The sequence below is a fragment of the Aspergillus melleus genome (assembly GCF_016097325.1).
Source record: "Aspergillus melleus strain CBS 546.65 chromosome Unknown contig3, whole genome shotgun sequence".
Lineage (NCBI taxonomy): Eukaryota > Fungi > Ascomycota > Eurotiomycetes > Eurotiales > Aspergillaceae > Aspergillus > Aspergillus melleus.
The window spans coordinates 4,604,386-4,627,541 of record NW_025763372.1 but is presented as its reverse complement, the minus strand read 5'-3'; the positions used below and the strand labels follow the sequence as shown (position 1 = coordinate 4,627,541).

The window sequence follows — 23,156 nt, the reverse complement described above, 5'->3', positions numbered from 1 at the left end:
GATTGAAGCTTCCGTGCAGCCATTCTTCAGGCTGGGAAACTTGACAGGTGACCCCTGGACGAAGGTTTAGGTGATGAGATACAATAGTCTTAATCCAGGGACGGTGTTGATGGATATGGTTAAGAAACTCGTTCCTCTGAGGCCTATAGGTCAACTTGTGCAGGATATTACTCTGATCCTCTTTGGCAGCGGAGTATGTGATCTCCTGTTGTAGGAGTTGAAGGGTTTTCGGCATCTCTTGCTTCCTGATTGTGACATTAGGGGTGATATAAGAGTAAGTTAATTAAATAAGTAACTCTTGGCGTAGGATCGACGCGGCCCGCGACGAAAGGCGGAAAGACAAGGCAGAAATAGAGCCAAGAATACCCGAGGGCGGTGAGACCCGTGCAACCAGTCAGCGGGGCAGAAACGAGCTGGACAATAAACCTTTTGACCTTCGATTCTTGCTCTCTCTTTTCTCTTCCAACGCTCTCCTCCACCACCTTTCTGCACCTCCCCCACCCGCAATCCTCCTCCGCCTTCAGTCTTCCTTGTCTCACTTTTTGCTGGCATTGACTTGTCTAGCATCGAGGATTCTCTGGGAGACCCGACTGCTTCTCCAATTTGTCTTCGTTGTCACTCAACTCCGTCGGTTTCTTTGTGTGGGCGCCGGTCTTTGCTGCGTCAGACAAACAACATCTCGCCACGCATCGCCCGCAGTTTCAGAACGCTACCAATTCGGTCGGTTGTTATTCTTCTCTTTCGTCCAGTCTCAACCGTTTGGCACACGTTCGTCCAGACGTCATCTCTACAAGTTACACCTGAGTTTCTCGCGGCATCGCCACCGGTTTTATCATCTACCGCCGGGTTGCATCCCACTCAGTACCTTTCAAGAGACCGGATTCGCTGAAGTCCTGGAACATTGCATCTGCACGCGCACGTCCCACTTCGACCGTGACTTTTTTCGACATCAGAATTTCCACAAAACAGAAGGCTAAATAAGAGTCAATATGGCCGCTCCTACACAGTTTGCTTGTATGTTTCGCCTCTTTTTCGCGCTTCCTCCCTTCCCACTGTTCGAGTAGGGTTCGAGATGAGTTCGAGTCATTCGTGCTCAGGTACCCGATTTGATCGAGGACGAGTCGCTGATCTACCTTGAATTTTCGCAGACCGAAGTGTTAAGGGCATTGGCATCTTTGATGCAGCTCCCGTTTATGCGCCTTTGTCGGGGTTCGAGAAGTATGCACAGCCCCGTATCTGCGTTGGATCTTATCGATCTCCTACATGAACAATGGACTGACCTGATTGTACCCAGACCTGAAGGCAACCTCCGTTGCAGTGCCTACTCGCCATGCGGTCGGTATTTTGCGTGGGCGTCTCAAGACAAGTACGTATACGAGCGGACCTCTTACGCGAAGACCCTGTGACTGACCAGCTCTTAATAGGGTTACCATCGTTGATCCTTCCGTCGGTCATATCATCACGAACATCCCTGCCGACAACGTTTTTGAACTGGGATTCTCGCCGCTCGGAACCTACCTGATTACCTGGCAGCGCCCCACCAAGGATGCCAATGGTGACGCCGTCAAGAACCTGAAGGTTTGGAAGGTGGTGGAGACGCCTGCCGACAGCAATGGAGACGAGCACACGATCGTCGGCAGCTACGTTCAGAAGTCGCAGACAGGCTGGAACCTTCAGTACACGTCTGATGAGCGTTTCTGCGCTCGTGTGGTCACCAACGAGGTCCAATTCTACGAAAGTGACAACCTGTATAAGGTTTGGAACAAGCTGCGCGTGGAGGGAGTGTCCGACTTTGCCCTCTCGCCCGGAAAGAACCAAGCCGTTGCCGTTTTCATCCCCGAACGCAAGGTTAGTGGTGGACCATGTTACGATGGCTCGTACCAACATATGACTGACCTATCTCGTTTTGCTCATAGGGACAACCGGCCGCCGTCAAAGTGTTTATGGTGCCGCAGTTCGGAGCGCCCGTTTCGCAGAAGACCTTCTTCAAGGGCGACAAGGTTCAGCTGAAGTGGAATGCCTCCGGTAACACCTTGATTGTGCTTGCGCAGACCGATGTCGACAAGTCTGGCAAGAGTTACTACGGGGAGACTACGCTTTACCTTCTGGGTGCTAGTGGAGGATTTGATTCTCGCGTGGACTTGGGTATGTAGTCTTCGAACCCTAACGGTATCCCTGCACGAGGTACTAACTTATGATAGACAAGGAGGGTCCCATCCATGACGTGACCTGGAACCCCAACTCGAAGGAATTCGGCGTTGTGTACGGCTACATGCCGGCCAAGACCACCATCTTCAACTTCCGTGGTGTTCCCCAGCACAGCTTCCCTCTGGCCCCTCGAAACACCATTCAGTTCTCCCCCCATGGTCGGTTCGTTCTCGTGGCTGGCTTCGGAAACTTGGCGGGCCAGATGGATCTGTACGACCTCGACAAAAACTACCACAAGATCGCTACCGTGGAAGCATCGAACGCGAGTGTTTGCGAATGGTCCCCTGACGGCCAGTTCATTCTGACTGCCACCACCAGCCCTCGGCTGCGAGTGGACAATGGCATTCGTCTCTGGCATGTCAGCGGGGCTTTGATGTACAACGAGGAAATGAACGAGCTTTACGATGTGTGCTGGAGACCTCAGTCGACCACCCAGCACCCTCTGACCGATCCATTCAACCCTCTCCCTGCCCCCCACCCCTCGGCTGCCGCGTATCTCAGTACCCGGAAGGCACCCGTCAAGCCGGCTGGTGCGTACCGCCCTCCCGGCGCTCGCGGTCAACTGACTCCCTTGGCCTTCAAGCGAGAGGACCAGGGCGGTGCCGCCTATGTTCGGGATGGCGCCAACGGCCTTGCTTCTCTAAACGGATTCGGAAAACCCCGGAGACGCGAAGTGCCGGGTGCCGAGGAGTTCCTTCCTCCGGGAGCCGCTCCTGGTGGAGGCGTTGCTCTCCCCCCTGGTGCCGACCAGCCCGAGAAACTCTCCAAGTCGGCCGCGCGGAACAAGAAGAAGCGTGAGGCGAAGAAGGGCAACCCCAACGGAGAGGACGGAGACGCGGCACCGCCGGCACGCAGCCCGGACCGCCGCGGCGACAAGGGCCACGAGCGCAGCCGCTCCAAGGCCAAGAACGGCAACAACCAAGCCAATGGCGCTGCGCCTCCGGCCAAGGCAAATGCCAATGCCGCTGCTGCCGCCGCCGCCATCGAGGACGCCGCAGGTGCCCCCACCGCGCAGGAAAAGAAGATCCGTGGACTTCTGAAGAAGATCCGGGCGATCGACGAGCTGAAAATGCGCCTTGCAGGCGGGGAGAAACTGGAAGACACGCAGATGAAGAAGATTCAAACCGAAGATTCGGTGCGCAAGGAATTGAATTCCCTCGGATATACTGGATAGAGAATGAGGGAAACGGGTGAAAAGGCCTGTCTGGCTTTTCTAGGATATCTTCCTCAGGCCGGTCTCATGCTGCATTAGAATTTCTTGTCTGGATCTTGTTTGTATGTTCATTTTGTCTGTCATTTCTCTATCTAGGCTGTACATATAGTCTGCCAATTCTGTTGCTATCTTTTTGGTTCTTTGGTCAACTCCTTATCATCTAGAAACAAAACCATCCCCGGCGACAGAGTTGAGGTATATGTGCTGTATATACATTGGATAAACAGAAAAAGACGAATACATATATAAGAATATCAACTAGGGTCATATACCTAACCAAATGATTAAAACCCATCCATAATCCCCCCCTCCCTCTCCCTCTCCTGCCTCTCCAAATTCGCCCTCCACCACCACCGATGCGTCTCATCCATCTCGTCCGCAGGATTCTCATGCCACGGCTTCTTCGCGAAAATGTAATGCACGTTCTTGACGCTCTCATCCCGCCATATCGCATCGTGCACGCCTTCCCACCGCAGCGTCTTCAGCGCGTTATACACGTACGGCAGCGCCACCCATCGGCCACGGAATACGTCCGAGAGGAGCTCCTGGTCTGGGAAGTCGTAGTGGTCGGTCCGCGAGGGCGTGTTCATGGTTTCGGTGATGAGGGAGAATGTGTGTGGCGAGGGGACGGCGACTAGGAGGCCGCTGTTTAGCATTCCGACGCCGGTCGAGGAGGGCGCGCCGTGGGTTTGGGCGTGTGTGGGGTTGGTGTGTTGCGTCGTGAAGGCGCAGTTGGCGGGTATCCTATTTCCCTGTTTGTTAGCATCGAGTATAGTGTGGTATATATCTGGGACAGATCATTAGGCGTTGGGAGAGAAGACTCCGTATAGGATCTCACATCACATCCCAGATGAAAGACCCGCGGCCCAGGAATAACATGAGTGAGAGGGCAGGGAGAATCCATACCAAGACTCTGGATAATGCTCCTTCTTCAACGGATTACACGCGCAAGCATGACTAGCTGCAAAGACCCTCGTCCCTTCACCCTCCCCTGCACCATCCAACTCCAAATCCATCAACTCATCCATATTCCTCCTCACCAACATATCCCCATCGAGCAGAACGACGCGCTCATACTGCGTCAACGAAAACACAACCAGCTTCGTCCACGTCTCCGCGAACCGTGGATCATGCGAATACACCCTGCTACTGTTTCCAGGCTGGAGGTTCGGGACGTGTTGTGTCTCGATGCCGCGCGCGTGCAGGGCCGCTAGGCCTTCGGTGGGGAAGGAGGAGGTGTAGAATGCGACGAATGGGTAGGCGGTATTGCTGGTGCGGAGGGAGTGGGAGAGTGTGAGGAGGCCGGGGAGGTAGTCGAGGTTGGTTATTAGAGAAGCCCAGACTAGATGGGATTCATGATTAGTGTTGCTTCTGGTTATTTCGCTGTTGTTGGGTTGGGTCTAGATTGAGGGGTGGGGGAGAAGCGGGGGGTGTATTGTGCGCTGGATGGGGATAGGATGAATTGACATACTGCGTTTCGGGGGGTTGGATTGAGTCATTCTGAGTACTGGTCAATAAGAGGAAGATCAATTGGAAGTTGCTTGCTTTATCACCGCATCGTCGGCTTCAGGAGGATTAATAAATAACTAAGGCGGGGGACCTCCGATTGCGATTCTTCCGATCTTATCGGGGAGATTATGTAATGAGATCTAATCTCTCCGCATGGAGGATCACGTGGAAGGAAGGCTGCATTTATAGATTCGAAACTAGTCGGGTCTGTTTGTATACCAGTTTATGCAGCATAGATGTCTTTTCGTCTATTAATCTACTCAGGAACTCTACAGTATGTTCCCGTTTACTCCTGTTGTCCATACCCCCTATAACTCCGAGTTGGCTGTTGTCCATCCCCTTTGATACTGCCACTGATGTAGACTTGTCCAGGACAGACCGTGAGCCCCCTGCAGTTGGACAACAGGGGTCATAGAGTCTATCCCGCCGAGGCAGGACTGATCAATGGCACCACAAACGGAAAGTCAGACAGATGATCCAACACGTGTTAAAAGGGTTTGACGGTATAAACCGCCAGGTGGCTCAACAGAGTCCAGCGAACTGGATTTGACGGGAAAGGCTCAGGGCCCATTGATATATCGCATCCGATACAGAGCTTATCCCTTCCGAAGAAAAGGATTTCAAGGCATGGTCCTCGCCTTGCGCTCCACCTTGCAGCGCGAATGTGAAAGCATGAGGAAGAAAGGAAAGGGGATAAAAAGGAGCGGCAGAAGACTTGGAAGATTTTCAAATTTGGGTATCTTTGGATCGGTCACGTTTCCATGTTTCATCTTACATTCACAACCATCTCTAGATGCAATATGTCATAGGCCCTAAGTATCGCCGAGGAAGACCTTTGATCGGCGTTTCTCGGTCAAATTATCACAACGCATATCACGCGCAAACAAAAAGACATACTGTTGTCGAATTCAAAGTAACGACCCTAGCTCATGTAAGCGCCCCGGGAGACGAAATTAGGCTGGCAGATAGTGCTGGCCTTGACTTATCGAACGAAATTCTATGAAAAGACCCGTGGCCGCTTGGTAGGACTTCCTAGGCGCAAAGACCGATTGCCACCTGCCATGCCGCTTAGAAGTCGGTCCATACCTTCCACGTCAAGTTCGCCGCGGCGAAGCATGACCTGGTCGGTTTCGACGGTTGGTGTGCGACTCGTGGACAGCCGAGAAATCGGGGCAGGCTCAGGTTCTTTCAATCTGGGAGCGAGAATCGTGATTCGATGTTCGGCGGTAATGAGTATGTCGAAGCTGTCGCCCTCAGACTCGCGGTTATGGCGGGAGGCAGCGGGAATATGTCCGATTCCCTTCAGGCGTTCACCCATCAAGAAGATATCCTGAATGGCAGAGACTCGGCAGCGGTTGGACGCATCAAAAGTTCCGGTAGCATTCACAGCGTTCCGCCATAGCGACAGGAGACTCGGGATTGCCGCAGCCTGGTTGCCGTGACGCAGCAGAATTGATTCGTCAGGCAGAGAATCCCGATAGGAATTGGTCTGATAAACCGAGATCTCGCCGCATAACGATGGGCTGGTCGAGCCAACTGTGGCGCCCTTCAGTAGCGTATCTTCCCGCACGCGTTTAGTGGACGGTGTCAACGGCGCAAACTTTGGCCTCTGTTCAACAAAAGAACCGTTGGCCTCAGCCCGACTTCCTCCAGATAGCGGACTCAGAATACGTCCGCTGACCGAAAAGGCAGTCAGCGAGCCGCCTGATACACCTTGCACGCTGGACTGACGCTGAAGAGGCCCCTTGGCGGTTCCTGGTCCGGCTCCTTCGATGTCCCACACTCCCCAATCGCCATCAGCCATAAGGACCATCACAGCACGCCCTCCGAGAACCCATTCCGCGTGGATGATTGTTTTGCGCTGCGCGGAGAATTGCTCGAATCCAGGGTACAGAGTGATCAGCCACTTGCCTTGCGTCTCGGACGTTTCAAAGTCGATCTGAGGACCGGACGACCGTCGTGAGGCCTTGGATGGCTTCGTGGAAAAGCAGGAATAGATCTTGACACACCCGGTATGGAACGCGACGAGCAGTGTCGAGTGTCGAGGGGATGGATAGGAGGATGGGTTGAACGAGATGCTCTTAGCCGGGGTTGGGAGGTAGCGACGTCTGGTCTCAATTTCGTCATCACGGAATCGGTAGGCTCCAGATTCTTCCGCGATGTGGATGCGATGTAATATAAGCAGACCAGACGATTCCGCGGAATGGGTCGCTACAAGAAGATCCCATCTGCCCGTCTCCTTGGGTCGAGATGCAGCTCGGCTTCGCGTCCTGGGCTGATCCTCCTTCTGTTCGTTTTCCTGATATGTGAATGTGATGCTCACCCCTCGAGGGATCTCTTGATGTGATACACCTCCACTGATCGAGAGCGTTTGAACCCACGAGGCGACATCGGTTTTAGAGGGGTGGGGTGGCGTCAAAGGCAGAGCGACAATCCGAGTCGAGTAGTCTGCGCAAACAGCCGCGATTACAATCGTATCCTTCAGAACTGGAGGGAAAGGATCAAGTGACGAGCGTGCGGTCTCGGGAACAATGTGAGGCACAGCCAACTCGAGAACTCTGCTTGCAAGGGGAATATCGATTTCACGCAGGAGCCCCTCATACGGGTGGGCAGGGTCAACCTCCGGTTCTTCGTCCTCGAATTCAAAGGTTGGAGCTTCGTTTTTGGAAGGTTCGGCAACATCTTCTTCATCGGAATCAATGATCATGATCGAATCGTCCGCGTTACCGTTAACTTGAGGCTTGTGGTTGTCGGCCGGTTGCTTCAGCGCGCCGAATGCTTTGCCCCCTCTCCAAACAACTTTCAGACCATTCTCGTAGCCGTATACTATGACTGATGACCCATTAGGGGCGAGGACCGGGTAGCCTTTGGCTGCGTAAACACGGTGAGGAAGCTGATAGCTGATAGAGGAAAGAACTCCCTATTAGTGCTGCAAAACTCTATAACTTATGCCGAGATTCATACCTTAGCTGGAGACCAGTGTCCCTGGGACGGACCAAGGGTCTAGATGGAAAGGAAGGCATTTGGAATGGATGATGGCGCTTGGTCGATCTTTGCTGAGCACCGGGGAAAAAGGGAAGGGAAAGGGCGAACCACAGTTCACCCACGGTGTTAAGCCCCAGGAAAAATGGATAATATCAATTAAGTGAGAGACAGTTGCGGATTCGTGCCAGAAGAGATTTTCCGTGGTCCGGTCGATGGAAAACGCCGGTTAACAGTGAGGTGGGAGAAAGTGAGATGTTGTTTTGGGAGGGAAAACCGACTGACTTGCGGAGGAAAGAAAAAGCAGCTGATCCCAAGCTTCCGTCGCCGCGTTTCGCGCGTCCACCCACCACCGAGTATTCCCATTCCACTTCCCCAAAGCTACGCCGCACCGTCACCCCCGACTCGATTTGATTTGGCCGCATGAACTGACAATGGTCATGGGTGCATATCCTGGCTTCCAGTGCCAGAGATTCTACAATTACATCTAAGCGTTCGCGCCGACAATGGCTACAGTTCGTTCCCTTGGCCTCCACGAACCCTCGGCCGTACCGTTCCTCGTCGCGGAAGGGGTCCTCCCTACGGATCCATCGGAGGACCTTTACGAATGGACAACATGTGTTGAAGAGGGCCCGGATGGCCTAGTGGAGGACGAGCTTGCTTGGACAAAGAGCTGCGTGGTCTGGTCTCGTGCGGGGGTGGTAAAGAGGGTCTTTCGGCTGGATCTCGAGAAAGAGGAGATCAGACACGCCCTGTTGACCTATTTTTCGGTTGGGAAGATAAAGAGATCTGACGAAAAAGTTCCACAATATGTGGGAGGAGGAAGAGGAAAACACCGAGCAAACAACGACCCTGGCCACAGTCGCGGTTCGCATAGCCCACTTTCTTCACCCGGCGAGTCGAAGGTTGCAGCCTCGGGGGTGACCTTGAGCGTCCGTGGAAGGGGAACCCAAGATGGCAACTCCGATGAGAAGACCAGCACGCTGTCGCGAGCGTTGGTGGTTGTGCTCAAGTCGCAGGCGCACATATTCTTCCTAGCGGGCAACAGCCATGTTGTTCCTCTACCCTTTGAGGTCGAGTCAGTTTTCGCAACACCCCGAGGTTTGTTGTTCCAAAGAAAAGTGCAGGAAGAGGATAAAAATAGCAAGGAACCCAGTTTCTATCCAATGGCTCCACCCAATTCGTTTATGTCTTCTCAACCTACACTTACGGACTTTCGCACCTCCCAGTCTCTGGAAGTACCTTCGGGTAAAGCCAAACGCCCTTCGTTGACGATATCCCCTATTCAAAACACTGGCTTGAAGCCGCGCTCCCCTAAACATGCGAATCTTCCCAGGGTGTTCTCGCTCATGGACCCCCATTCTGAAATGGGACTCGTGGTAACCAACCAGACGTCGCGCTGGCTCCAGGCCAGTAGCTTGAACAGCAGGTTTTCTGGGTTTGATACCCTGGATCCTGCAGATGAGATAGTATATGTTTCTCCGAAGGATGAGCTTTCTCACTCGAGCCGAAGTCTAGCCACTGGCCCTTTGATTATTGTGATAACTGTCAATGTTAACACAGGGCTATATACCATCTGGACTGCACGATACAGGGAGGATGAAACAGCTCAGCCCTCTCAAAAGAAGAAAAGACGAGAAACAGGTACTCGGTCAAAAAGACGAAGCTCTCACTTTGGGATGACAACCGGAACAACGACCCCCGGAGCTCGCCCATCTGCCACTCGGGAGAGCCTGGGAGCCAGGGGCGATGAGTGGAGCACACCAGGTCTGTCGCAGTCCCAATACTCGGTCGAGGGCAAACCAGACGAAGATGATCTGGCCTCGAAACTGGGACAGGATTTTGGCGATATCGGGGTGCCATTGAAAACTTCGCGAAGAGTGAGCTCTTTGCTTGCCAGAGCCGATCTTGCAGCCGGTCCGGATAGGCTTACGTTTTCCGATCTTGCAACGGGAAGTCAATCGAGCTCTATCCCTCATGGAGGTCTGCGGCAGTCGATCGGTGCTGGTAGAACGCGTGGCAGCTTTGGCTTCAACCCACGAGGTTCTCTGCAGACGGGAAACGGTTCCGTCTATAGCGCCACAAGCAGCTTTGTTGATGCCCCTGTTGATAAACTTCTACAGGAGTTAAACGATGATACCCTGTTTGAAGGTTTCGAGAACATGGATCTGAAAGAATCTGCGTCAGGCCTTCCCGAAGAGGTTTTCCTGTCCAAGGTCGAGAGTTTTTCGTCTCGATTCTCTGGTACCTTTCAGACGAATCAGACCAAGTGGTCCCGACGTCTGAAGATCATTACCCTGTGTCCCTCTGAAACCGGAAATGAGCCCAATGGAAATTCAGCTACTTTGGCCATTTGCGTCGTGGATCAAGAAGCAAAATCCATGTCCACTATTAACTTGAGGGCGGACAAGGTTACGCATCCCAAAAAAGACACCCTCTTTAAGAAGACAAAAAAGAAATCGAGCTCCGAGACACGCTCTCTCGTGGTACAAGCGACTGGTATCCAGCATTTTCCCGGTGTACACGATGCCTGCAAGATTGTTGATGGAGAGGTTTTGCGAATCTTGACCTTGAGCACCGGGGATAAAGGGAAGTCCGAGCTGTGCTTACAGACTCCATGGACAAGCTCTATTCCAATCGAGATTCCTAAGAATCTCATGTTATACGATACTTACGGTATATCCTCTAACGCATTGAGCCGCCCGAGAGAAAGTGGCATGAATCGTATTATGACGGACTCGTCTATCGCAATATCCCGAATTGACCACCCTTCCACCCAAGGGAAGGTCGATCTAATCGACTCCCTGGGAAGAAGACACAAACTTCAGATTATGATGGAGCCTCATAACGAGCTTGTGAAGGCTGTCTTCAAAGTTTTCCGGTTCATCTTGCCCGATTCTGAAAAGGCTGGGGAAGGAATATTGACCGCCTGGTGGGAAACCGTGAAATGGCTTCGCGGAAGGGAGATAAACGAGTCGGATATAGAATGGACTGGCTTGGTCATTGTCTTATTTTCGATGGCAGTGCCGTTCATCGAGAACGATCCCGCACAGATGCCTGCAAAGCCCGTTAGAAGGAAGAAAGGATTGTTGCGCTCAAGTAGCGGAAGCTATGTCGACCTAGAGAGCTGGGAGTCGATGTTGGATCAGGAGTCAGGTTATGCCGGAGTCGTCGCCCCTTGGATGACCAACAGCTCTTGGGGATGGATTGTCGAGCAAGATGCCGAAGAAGATCAGAGTGCGAACTCCGGCAAAATGACCTCGAAATCCGAACAGCAGGGCAAAAGCCGATCCACCTATCGAAAAAACACCTATTTACTTCGCTGTGCAGCCTTGACTCGGCAATTCCTACAGACGCCCGAGGGCGCGGCGATAGTGGGAACCGATGGCCATCTGCCAACAGCACTTTCATATAGCCAAAGCTCACGTCGCGCTGCTCTATGTACGATACTTGTAGGATTGCATCTTCTCCGAGAAGAGCAGAAGCTTTCGATCTGCGAAAGCGAGCTGTCGCACAAATCTCTAGGGCTTCTCGCCCCTGTTTTGGCTCAGATCGGCGGGTGGCTGGGGTGGAAATCATGGACTTGGGCCGAGGACTCCTATTATGGCATGGAGATATCCAGCATCGACCGCTGGGAGTTTGAGAAGACTCAAATCTCCACGCTGGACGTGCCCTCGGAGCCGTTCCAGCCCCCTTCGATCTTCTCTCACGTGGAGAGTGCATGGCGACAACATTCATCACGGTTCCTTACACTTCTCAGCTTGGTGACTGCATCCGAGCGGACGTCTCGAAAGGGACGCCTGTGGCAAGAATGCTTTTCTCTAACCCCAAGGACCCTGGCGTTGGATGGCTTTCTCTCGGAGGTGCAAAACCTGTCGACAGCATTCCAGCGCATAAAGCTTCTCTATCGCTGGGGGTTTACCCGAAGCATCATTGAGACATTACCCGAAGGAGTCAGCACTCCATTGTACGAGATTATCATGAAGTCACAAATGCATGCTTCAACGTCGTGGAGTTCGACGCTATTAGAGCTTATCGATCGAGAAGATCTGAGCATCTCGATGCATACCAACAACCACGGCCCCCCGTCATCGCCATTGCAGCCTGTTCTGACCCACGAGGCCATGCGTGACTTCCATCATATCGGAAGTTCGGCGTTGGATATCGACGCGATCAATTCGTTCGAGGCTTCAGCCGAAGCGGATAGGTTCTCCGTGACGAGGTTGATCTTCCGTGAAGACAAGCGTTTCATCGAGGCTGCTAGGTTGCTAAACCAATCAAAGGCACCCATAGCAGAGTGTGCCCCCGAACCTGAATGGACCGATTCGGACCTTCTTGAAGCACAGAAAGAAGTGGTGCAGCTTGTGACGTTAAGAACCCTGTCAATCCCCACTGGTCGGGCTATGCTCGCTTTCAGCGGACGTCTGCCTCTGTTGACCGAGAAGCTACCGATTCCGTCCTTCTCCCTACAGTGTGTTATGAAGCCATCCAATGTAACTGTCAGTGCCGACCGGGCTGCGTTCAGCGAGGAGAAAGTATGCTGGGCGTTTTTCCATAATGGCGTCTCAACCGGACTTGCCATATCGCGGAACTCCAAGGGAATAGATACATCGTGGATCCTCTTCAACAAGCCCCAGGATCTAACTAACCGGCACGCCGGTTTCTTGCTAGCACTTGGTCTCAATGGACATCTCAAATCATTGGCCAAGTGGGTTGCTTTCAAGTATTTGACACCAAAGCATACGATGACTTCTATTGGGCTGTTGCTTGGACTATCGGCATCCTATCTTGGTACAATGGATACCCTGATCACTCGCCTGCTGTCGGTACATGTTACAAGGATGCTGCCTCTCGGTGCGGCCGAACTCAATCTGTCCCCGCTGACGCAAACTGCGGGAATTATGGGTATTGGGCTGCTCTATTGCAATTCTCAACATCGCCGAATGAGTGAAGTCATGTTGTCGGAGATCGAAAATGTGGAGCAGGAGGACGGGTCTCCATCATCACACGGAGACCTGCGTGACGAAGGGTACCGCTTGGCTGCTGGTTTTGCGCTTGGGTTCATCAACTTGGCCAAGGGCAAAGACCTCAGAGGTATGCGAGACATGCACATCGTGGAGAGGCTACTGGCTGTCGCGGTGGGAACCAAAAATGTCGATCTGGCTCATATACTCGACCGGGCTACTGCGGGCGCGACGATCGCCTTGGCCATCATCTTCATGAAGACCAATGATGAGACTTTGGCACAGAAGATCGATATCCCAGACACAACCATTCGTTTTGACTATGTCCGGCCTGACTTGTTCCTGCTTCGCACCCTTGCCCGGCACGTCATTATGTGGGATAGAATTCAAGCCAGCGATGAATGGTTTATCCAGAGCCTGCCGAAGGTTTACCGTCGGCGTTATCGCCTGACCGGTGTCCGCCGCTTGAAGAGCGACGACATGCCCTTCTTCAACATCATCGCCGGTCTTTGTTTCACCCTTGGTCTCCGCTACGCTGGTTCCGCGCAGACGACAGTGCGAGATCTCCTTTTGTCCTATCTAGATCAGTTCATCCGCATCTGCAGACTCCCCGTTGTAAATTATGATGGCAAGCTCGCGCGGAATTCGGTTCGACACTGTCAGGACGTTGTTGCGCTTTCAGCAGCGGCAGTGATGGCAGGAACTGGAGACTTGGCAATGTTTCGTCGCCTGCGCTCTCTGCATGGTCGTGTAGACACCGAGACGCCTTACGGCAGTCATATGGCATCGCACATGGCCATCGGCTTATTGTTCTTGGGTGGAGGGAGCTACACTCTAGGCACGTCCGATCTGGCGATCGCCTCACTCATCTGCTCCTTGTATCCCATTTTCCCAACCACAGTGCTTGACAATAAATGCCACCTCCAGGCCTTCCGCCACTTGTGGGTACTTGCTGCCGAGCCTCGCTGCCTCGTGCCCCGCGACATTGATTCTCGACGTCCTATTTCCATCCCGATCACAGTGACAGGTTTGGACGGTGACAGTCGCAAATTTGCCGCGCCTTGCCTGTTGCCCGACTTGGCAGGTATTGCTAAAGTGGAGGTCAACAGCGCCGACTTCTGGCCTCTGATGCTTGACTTCACCAGCAATCCCATCCTCCGCGAGAAATTCCGGCTCGGCGACCAGTCTGTCTACCTCCGACGCAAGACCAATTACAACCCCACAGGTTCATCCGTGTTCGTCTCAACCCTCGCCGGACATGGAGAGGCGCAGGACGTGCTTCCGTCCACTACCTCGATATCGAACCAAGGCAAGGGCTTGCCACCGGCAGCGTGGCCGAACCTGAACGCACTACTCGCGTCAGGCGCCGTCAGCCGCACGCCTCCATCACCTGCACAAAGCATGTGGGAATGGGTGTTCAACCTGAAGTCTCTCCAGGGACTAGACGCCCGCGAAAAGGCCCTGGTGCTCCCGGCGTCGTTCCCCGCACGCGCCCAACCCTCGCACCAGAGCACAGTGTCGTATGCGCCCTGGCTGCGCCAATCCGCGGTAGACAGCAGACTCGTGATCGAAAGTACCGCCCAGAATATGATCCAAGCCATGTTAGGCCGCGGCGCGAATCCCGACGAGGTTCGCGATCGCATATGGCAGCTTCGACTCCTGTTCAGCTGGATTGAAACCGAGTCGAACGAGCGGGCTCGTATAACGGACGAGGAGACGGAGGGATCGGGATCGGGGCCGTCGAGACAATCGGATAGCCCGTGGCTCAAACGGGACTTTCTAGAGGAAACACGTTGGAAGATCTGGGGGATTCAGGTCGGGGATCATGCTTAGTCTTTGCTTGTTCTGATCGTTGTGCAAATCTGTACTATGCGTGTCCACTGTGCTTGAGAATTATGATTACGAATAGGGGTTATGGTATGTCTTGTACGGGTAGATTAATTATATTAATGCCTAAATGAACACGTGCATTATGTTAATCGTCCAATGGTTCAATTGAGAAACCGACTTGATTCATACTTATAAGATGGGTCATTTCCATTCATCACGGTAGAACTTGGTACTAAAATAAACAGACCATCCCATGCGCCGTCCGTCGCCAGACCTGCCGAGTAATCCACATTTGATTTTAAAATAGATATTAGAGAAAAGGATATGCCGCAAAGCAAAATAAAGATCCAAGGTGAGAGAAACTACTGCGATCGAAGCTCTCCCTCCTTCAGAATGCCTCGATCTCCACCACCCCCAGACTGCCAGAGCCAGACTCCCTCGACGGCCCAGGCAGTCGCACTTGCATGACGACCGATACCGCTATTAACTCCAGACGGACCCTGGTCTTGCTTTTGCTCCTTGCCTGCACGCTTCGTACCAGCTGATGAAGCGCCGTCTGCCTCGGCCAGCATACCGGGAACGACACGCTCTTTCTCAATGACGGCCCATAGTCCCTCGACCAGCGTGCTGCCGCGTTCTCCGAGCTCGCCTTTTCCGAGACGGAACAGGATCCGGCCGAGCACTTGCCATGCGATGCATCGTTGCGCAGGGAACGAGGAACGGCTGAGGATGGCGAGTTCTGGGATCGTGTACCCGGCTGCGTGGGGGTCGTTGCCGTGGTGGTGGAGGCCCAGGGTAGTGGGCAGAGCGAGCGAGGTGCTAGGGGAAAGAACGGTGCCGCGTAGAGAGAAACGCAGGTTTGCAGGGTGGACGGCTTGGGCGTCGCTGGCGGGGTGGTATGCCGAGTTGGCGTCGGGAGCGTCGGCTTCGGCGGAGGGTGTCTTAAGCCAGGATAGAACGGACGGGTCGTGTGAGATGTTGGGGAAGTAGTGGGTTTGCAGGTCGGAGAGGAAGGAGGGTGATGATGGGTCGAGATTGGGCATGTTGGACGACTGGTTTGGCGGAGTTGGGAAATGGACGGCCCCGTCGGTTGGGAACTCGGATGCTGGGTGCATGTCTTCAGGGATGTGCGTTGGGCCTCGGTCATCTAATGAGGCAGTTGATTTGTTTTGTTGGCCGCGCGAATCTGACTCGGTGTTGGAGGTGGGTTTGGGGGTGGGTTTGGGGCCAGTGTCTTCTCGAGGGGGTGTGGTTTCTTTGGTCGTCTGCGGCGGCGATGCTGCAGCAGGACGGGGCCGAGGAGCAGAAGGTTGTTCTTCCGGGGAGTCAATGCGAGCTCTGCGGAGGAACCTCTCCAGGAGGGAGGTGTCCATCGTTTCCATCAGTTCCTCCCGCTCGGCTTGGATTTGATCCTCCGACATGGCTGCTAGGTGGCGGCTGTTCTCTTGTCCGATTTCCGTCCTCTCATCAACGGGTCCGGACGTCGATGCGGACGGTTGCGGGGCTGTGGAAGCAGCTTCTCGCCGCTGCTTGAAAGCCGACGGTTTGGCGCGACGACGGTGCGCAGGAAATCCGGAGGTGGGAGGCTTTGGAGGCGCGGGGGCAACGGTCGGCGAGCGTTCGCGGATCTCGCCGATCATCCCGGGGATGGAGAAGGAAGAGGGATCCTGAGGATCAATGACGGGGCCGGACTGTTCCTCGTCATCGTCGAGATCCAGCACAAATCGCTCGCCGCGGAACGCCATTTTCAGTCGAAGTAGGGAAGGATGCGACGTTGAAAATGTCCGAAAAGGACCAAGATGAAGCTATCCCGAGGCGGACTAGCGCGGGGTTCGGCATGAGCAGCAAGATGAGTCAGCGTGCGGCTCAAAACCTAAATGGCGACCAACTAGTCTCGATTGGGGGTAGCGCCATCAGGTGATGATTCTGCCGGATTGGGGAAGGCGGGATCATCTGAGTTCCGCCTTTTGATATCAAGACTTTCCAAGTTACACCATCATCTCTTGCAATGCAACAAAAGGACGGCCAGAGGAGGGGAATCCTGTTCAAAAAGAAGTAACACAATCTCTCTGTACCTCTAGGAACAGTTCCCTCTCCAGAGCTCCCTAGAATAGCATCGATACCGACTGTGGACTATCCGTTTCGTGCCCTAATCTTGTAGTTCGTCCTGAGAGTGCTGGGAGGCGTTAAGTTTAGTTGGTTCTCTGATATGATCTGAACAACCGGAAATACCAGAGAAACAGGATATAATTATCTCCTCCTCAGCAGATCGAGCAATTAATCAATTTATTCTTCCATTAATCTATCTATCAATCAATCAGCGTTCTTCCGCTCTCTCCGTCGCCCTCCCTCTGTCTCTCTACTTCCTTTTACTTTCTCTTTCTACCCGGAGCTGCCATCCTTTCCTCCCTTCTCGTCTGAACTCTCTTCCCTCCCTTTCTCCTCCTTTTCCCGTTCGCGTTTTCTTCTCTCTTCCTCCGCGACTTCCATCCTCCATCTTCCATCCAACCCTTTCCCTTCCATCTCGTCCTATGCTCTAATTTCATTTTCTTTCATCTGCGCTCATATTTCTACTTCTTTCTTTCGTTTTTCCTTTCTTTTTTTCTCTTTTCCTTCGGACTATTTCGTGTTGGAGTTCATTCCTCCCCGACAGTTCAACCCTCGCATCGATCCATCAAAAAACCGCGTTCCTGTCGTCCACTCGTCTTCCACCTCGCCGCCTGCCATACCCTCTAGTCTTCTCTATCTCGATGCTCGCACCCTAATCGTCCCTTGTCATCATGTCCCCGGAGCCGTCCGTCTGGCCGGCTCAGGACGATCACCACTCGCGTTCCCTCGCCGCCGCCCAACCTCCTCGTGAAGCTCGCCCTCGACGGTCGCGTCGCAAGAAGGACGACGAAGCAGATCTCGACCGCAAAGACACCAAAGTGACCAAACCCAAGGAGAAAGAAAAAGATAAGGACAAGGACCGAGAGAAGGAAAAGGACAAGGATAAGTCCAGAGAGAAGGACAACAACAAGGAAAACGATAAGGATAAAGACGGGCAGGAGCAGAAGGAGTCGAAACGGGGCAATCGACGCCAACGCGATAAATCCGTGTCTATGTCAAACGCTCATTCCTCGACCAATTCGGCCTCCCATTCTCGCAAGAAACCAAAGCTGGAGGAGACGCCTGCGGAACAGAGGCCTTCCATGCCGGCTTCCACTGCGCCGCCCGCTCCAATTCCAGCTCCCACGGCAGCTCCAGCTCCGCCAGCTCCTACTACTCCCGCGGCCAGTCCTCCAGCTCCTCTGCCGGCCGCCTCTTTGTACCATCATCATCATTATCACCACCACCAACCCCCATCGCACATGCAACAAGGACCTCGCCCTTCGCTGCAATCGTCCGCTTCGCTACCGTCGTCAGCTCACCCCACCCCGGTGCAGTCGGTTTCCTACCATAGTCATACGATGGCTCCGGTAGGGCCGCCCCCGCGCCCTCAATCTCAACCTCCTCCCCCGCCGCCGACCAGGACCAGCGGCCAGAATTTTGACCCCATTCGGTCGGCATTTGACACGGCCACCCCAGCTCCAGCTCCGGTTTCAACCCCAGGGCCTACCTCTACCTTCAGTCCGTCGGCGCGCCCGCCATCACCCCGGCCACAGTTCCGTGCCAGCGCGTCGCCGGCTATCGCCAGCATAATCGATCCCCCTACGAATTCGTCGCCTCCGCTCTATGCTCCCCGGTCCTACGTCTCCCCCGGGCGTGGCAATTCGGCCTACTCTCCCTCGCCGGCTGCCACACCGGCCATCGCGCCCACGCCTCCGCCTCTGTTCCCCCCTCAAGCCCGACCAGTTTCTCCTTACGCTCATCGATCGCCCTACCCGCCTCAGCCGCAACCGCAACCGCAACCGCAACCGCAGCAGCCCTCCCATCAATCTTCGCCCTCCAATTCGTCTCCGCCGGCCCAGCATGCGCCGATGATCCCACCTGCGATGCCCGAGCCTTCGCAACCGGCCTCGTCAAATAATCAGCGGGCGCCGTCGCCCGAGCCAACTCCCATGGACGTCGATGCGGATCGCTCTCCCCCGTCTGCGGTGGCTACAACCCCCAAAAAGGAAAACAAAGCACCTCCCACGGCACCTCCCACGGCACCACCATCGGACCCTACATCGCCGAAGCCTCCCCGCGCGGCAAAGGAAGCTCCCTCGGCGCTACCCCAAGGCTCCGGACTGATCTCCAATGCGCTGTTCGGCATGGGCGACGGCGCATCAACTGACGATCCCTCTTCGCAACGCACGCCCAGTATCATTCTGCATATCCCCCTACAGGGCAATGGCGATCGGATTGTTAATTTCGCCCGTCTAGCGGAGGAGCAGTACGGGTTTGCAGCGCTGCATCCCCGTCTTGCCGCCCACAAGGAGCGACTGGCCCGCGTGGCTGCGGCAGGTGCTGCGTTGGAACGGAACGATAAGATTGGTCGCGGAGTCTCGGCTGGAGAGAGTGCGGACGAGGACCTGAGCCTGGAGATGGATCGGGACAGTGATCTGGAAGGGGAAAGCGCGCTTGGCCCGTCAGCGGCTCGCGCCAACGGGCCCGAGGCTACGGAGGGAAAGAAGAAGCGCCGCAGGAAGAAGATGGAGGAATATGACCGAGACGATCCGTTTGTGGACGATAGCGAGTTAGCCTGGCAGGAACAGGCCGCAGCGAGCAAAGATGGGTTCTTTGTATACAGTGGACCGCTGGTGCCCGAGGGCGAGAAGGTGCAAGTTGAACGGTACGCAATCCCCATCTATGCCACACTTCGTGCTCACATCGAGAGTAATACTAAACGCGTTTGTCTACAGCGCCGACGGCACAATCAAACGTGGTCGCGGCCGTGGACGTGGAGGTCGCGGACGAGGCCCGCCAACCACCCAGCATCAAGTTCCCCTGGCGGCTGCCGTCCCCATATCGCAGGAAACCGGCCTTCCTCTACGCGGTCCCGGATCACGAGGTGGCAATCCGCGCCGTCCGCGGGCCAAAGCGGCTCGTCAACAAACGGAGCAGGACAAATCGAACGGAAATGGGCATACATCGCATGGTCGAGGCGGAGGAGTCGCTGGCCGCGGAGGCTCGATGAGTACACGAGGAGGAAAGACGCCGTCGATGGTCGAATTGGCCCCGCGGCCAAACATAGCGACTCCCCTTTCCGGACCTGAGCACGAACTGGGGACGAAATAATTTCTCTCTCTTCTTTTCTCTGTTTCCGCCCCCTTATTAACACCCTTCTATAACTGTTTCTTTATATCTTGCCCATTTTTTACTATCTTCATTCTGTGTTGACTCTCTCAATCTTCCTGCCGGTGTCGCTGGGATCGAGTGCAGAGAGACAACGCGAAAGGTCTTTCTTGTAGAACGATTGATTGAAACTGCTGTATGGGTGTGACTACAGTTTACGGTGTCTGATTCGATTTTCCCTACTTGGTTCTGTTCTGTGACATGATGTTCTCCTCACGGGTTTCCTACGCTTCTTTGCTTGCTTGCTTGGCTGTTCTCTCTCTCGCCTGGACCGGTGTCGTTTCTGATTTCCTGTGCATGATTCGGTGCGGTGTCAACTTGTATGTTTCTTGCATTGTTTCAGTTTTTTATTGCTCATGTCCTATTTTACTATCTATCTTTCGCGCGGACAAATCTATCCGGGAAATGACTCTACTAGTAGTGTTTGTTCGTGCTGCTGCTGATTTCGACGTCTACATGATATGAAACTCCAGAAATAAAAATTGAACAGAAAAAAATAAGAGAAAAGAAAACGATTCGTAAATTCTGATTCTGTACTTCGTATCGACAGGAGCAAAACCCGTAATCAAACAGACAGATCAAAAAGTGGTGAATTCAGGTCAGATGCAACAAGAGTTTGAGTTCCAGCCTCGCCCGACATCTAACCTCCATTGAGAGAAAAAGACTTACATTGACAAAGCAAAAACAGGGAAGGAAGTATGTTATGAAAAATGGAAACCAACATGATAAACCAGAAAGAGAAAAAAAAAACAAATAAATGAACCAGCGTAGCGTAAAGGTAAAAAGAAGATGGGTCCAAAACTGAACCGAAGAGTCAAGATAAGAGGGAAGAAGACGCCTTTGCCGATGCAGAAATCATCAGGAATGAATAGGTAGATAGATAGGGATGGGTTGGTTAGTTCAGGATCGAGTATTTCGTTAGCTGAACATGGAGAATAAGGCGACGGGGTGGGGGTAAAATGATCACGAAAGCAAAAAAGATCAATCGCTAGTCCTGCAGGGGTGACGGAAATGAGGTATGTTCACTGATAGCCAAAGATAACATTGATATGGCAAATGCTGCATAGATGGAGGCAAGGCAAGGCAAGGCAAGAAAGATCCAAAGCCACTGAATTATACAGCTCCGCGCATCGAACCGGGCTGGCGCTGCCACGATCCTCCGCCCGACGTTGGGACCGGCGGGGGAGGACCGCTGGGAGGTGGTGCTGCGCGAATGGGGTGCGTCGAGGACTGCAGAGGCATGCGCGATTTCGTGTTGTGAGAGCTGGCCGAGCGGGAGCTCATTGAAGGTCGCGAGGAGGAATCGACGGCCGAGATGGGATCGACCAGATGTGCCCGTGACGGACGACGGCCGGAGCGATATTCATCTTCCTTGGTTTCCAGGGACAGGTGCTCCAGCGAGAGAGGCGGCGACCGAGTGGATCGAGAGGGTCGCGGCGACGGGTTCGAAGGATACTGGTAGTGACGGGAATGGGACGAGGATACCTCGGCGGGCATGTTCAATGGGATATCGCCGGACGAGGGGGGATACTGCGGCGTGCGCGAGGAGGATTTGCTGGACACGGGTTTGGTGGCGGCCGGGCTGGGGTTGGGGACGGGCTGCGAGGCCTCCTCCTTGAGCGATTTGGGCGGCGCCGGAGCTAGATAGGATTTGCGGTTGTGTCGCTCCATCATGCTGATAGCCCATTCTTGTAAATCGACGGGCGTGCGCTTCGCCGCCTGCAGGAAGGCATCCTTGTCCTGAATCCGGTCGTTAGCAAAAGGGAATAAACCCACGGTTGTGATCTCTCTCGGGGGCATCATACATATAGTTCTCGAGGCGTCGGTCGCTCCTCGGGCTTCTTCAGTAAGCATTTGGCTGCGAACTCGTGCAGGATGGGAGGGAAGGCGTCGCTCTTGGGCAGCTTGGGGGCCGGCTCATGCACGATTTGCTGCAGAAGATCCAGGATACCCATGGGACCGGCGCTGGCACGGTCTCCGGCCGACGCGTCGGACGCATCGAAGGGGAAGCGACCAACGGCCAACTCCATCACCGTCAATCCCACACTCCAGACGTCCGATCGCACCGTGTATGCACCACCCTGGATACGCTCGGGCGCCATGTAGGTGGAGGTTCCGACGAACGTGTCGGCTATGGAGTTCACGGTCTCGGTAGCCACGCCAAAGTCGCACAACTTGATATTTCCTCGCGAGTTGACGAGGATGTTGGACGGTTTGATATCGCGATGCATGATGCGATGAGCCTCGTACAAATAGACCAGACCCGCCAAAATCGACTCGGTGATCTTGCCCAGCACGTCCACCCGAACTGGACCAAAATCCTTGGATATCCCGTCGAGCGAACTAATCAGATCCCAACAGGTTAGAACCCTTAGTCCTGATATGAGTAGCACCCCGGAGTCCACTTACCCGCAATCCATGTATTCCATACACAGGACGATATCTCGGGCTTCGTTCTGGAAGGCTCCGTAGAAAGTGACGATGTTCGGAGAATTACAGTCATGTCCGACTTGCAGTTCCCGCAATATTTGCTTGCGCACCTTCTCCTTGGCATCGACTCGAATGATCTGCGTTCGTGAGGAGTGAGCAGACTGAAGACAAGACTGGGACGTCGAATCCGACCGCGCGCATACCTTCCTGGCCATCACCACCTTCGTGGACGCATGCATCACCTTGGAGACCGTACCGCCATTTCCTGCGCCCAGTTCCTTCAAGGTCACCAAATCTTCGCTGCGGAGGTCGAGTCGGAACTCCAATCCGATTTCCAGGGTGTCTGTCTGTTTGACCTCGCCGCTTCCGACGGCACCGGAGGCTTGCCCATCACTGTCGGTGCTGGACGAGGGTTTCGGGGCGGCGTTCAGGGCAAGACCCTTGACATTCTTGCGTTTTAACGTACGAGCCTTGAATTGATCGGCCATAGTGATAGGGGGGGAGGGAGGGGAGAAGGAGAGGAAAGGAGAAGAAGGTGAAGAGAGAGAGAGAGAGAAAGCGCGAGCGAGAAGGGGGGACGGGGAGGATGAATGGATGGATTTAAGAGAATAGAAAAAGGCGCCGATAAAAAGGAAAAAGATGCGCCAACGAAACCCCCTGGGCGTGAATTGATGGGACGGAGGTACGGAGAAACTGGGCTGGTGAGACAAACCAGGTGGGTTTATTGGGCGCTGAAAGACGCAGCGGCAACAGGTCGAAGG

The 23,156-nt window shown here is 54.2% G+C and overlaps 7 protein-coding genes across 7 annotated transcripts; 3 read left to right on the top strand and 4 right to left on the bottom strand.

Moving 5' to 3' along the window:
- Window positions 1-989: 989 nt before the first annotated feature.
- On the top strand, window positions 990-3,382 carry LDX57_006637 (translation initiation factor 2A; the record flags this gene model as incomplete). Its single annotated transcript, XM_046088352.1, has 6 exons — window positions 990-1,014; window positions 1,149-1,218; window positions 1,295-1,366; window positions 1,425-1,848; window positions 1,917-2,145; window positions 2,202-3,382. The coding sequence occupies 6 exons, from the start codon at window positions 990-992 to the stop codon at window positions 3,380-3,382; spliced, it is 2,001 nt and encodes a 666-aa protein (XP_045944322.1).
- A 323-nt stretch (window positions 3,383-3,705) lies between these two features.
- LDX57_006636 (glycosyltransferase family 8 protein) lies at window positions 3,706-4,920 on the bottom strand (the record flags this gene model as incomplete). The annotated part of the gene is made up of 3 exons (XM_046088351.1): window positions 3,706-4,165; window positions 4,328-4,763; window positions 4,893-4,920. The coding sequence occupies 3 exons, from the start codon at window positions 4,918-4,920 to the stop codon at window positions 3,706-3,708; spliced, it is 924 nt and encodes a 307-aa protein (XP_045944321.1).
- A 1,007-nt stretch (window positions 4,921-5,927) lies between these two features.
- Window positions 5,928-7,953, bottom strand: LDX57_006635 (uncharacterized protein; the record flags this gene model as incomplete). The annotated part of the gene is made up of 2 exons (XM_046088350.1): window positions 5,928-7,830; window positions 7,895-7,953. 2 exons carry the CDS (start codon window positions 7,951-7,953, stop codon window positions 5,928-5,930), a joined length of 1,962 nt encoding a protein of 653 aa, XP_045944320.1.
- Window positions 7,954-8,418: 465 nt separating this feature from the next.
- On the top strand, window positions 8,419-14,709 carry APC1 (anaphase promoting complex subunit 1; the record flags this gene model as incomplete). Its single annotated transcript, XM_046088349.1, has 1 exon — window positions 8,419-14,709. The coding sequence occupies one exon, from the start codon at window positions 8,419-8,421 to the stop codon at window positions 14,707-14,709; it is 6,291 nt and encodes a 2,096-aa protein (XP_045944319.1).
- A 359-nt stretch (window positions 14,710-15,068) lies between these two features.
- LDX57_006633 (uncharacterized protein) lies at window positions 15,069-16,451 on the bottom strand (the record flags this gene model as incomplete). Its single annotated transcript, XM_046088348.1, has 1 exon — window positions 15,069-16,451. The coding sequence occupies one exon, from the start codon at window positions 16,449-16,451 to the stop codon at window positions 15,069-15,071; it is 1,383 nt and encodes a 460-aa protein (XP_045944318.1).
- A 1,035-nt stretch (window positions 16,452-17,486) lies between these two features.
- Window positions 17,487-19,908, top strand: HPC2 (uncharacterized protein; the record flags this gene model as incomplete). The annotated part of the gene is made up of 2 exons (XM_046088347.1): window positions 17,487-19,462; window positions 19,533-19,908. The coding sequence occupies 2 exons, from the start codon at window positions 17,487-17,489 to the stop codon at window positions 19,906-19,908; spliced, it is 2,352 nt and encodes a 783-aa protein (XP_045944317.1).
- A 1,170-nt stretch (window positions 19,909-21,078) lies between these two features.
- Window positions 21,079-22,883, bottom strand: ste7 (MAP kinase kinase Ste7; the record flags this gene model as incomplete). Its single annotated transcript, XM_046088346.1, has 4 exons — window positions 21,079-21,705; window positions 21,771-22,308; window positions 22,375-22,532; window positions 22,599-22,883. 4 exons carry the CDS (start codon window positions 22,881-22,883, stop codon window positions 21,079-21,081), a joined length of 1,608 nt encoding a protein of 535 aa, XP_045944316.1.
- Between the last annotated feature and the right edge of the window lie 273 nt (window positions 22,884-23,156).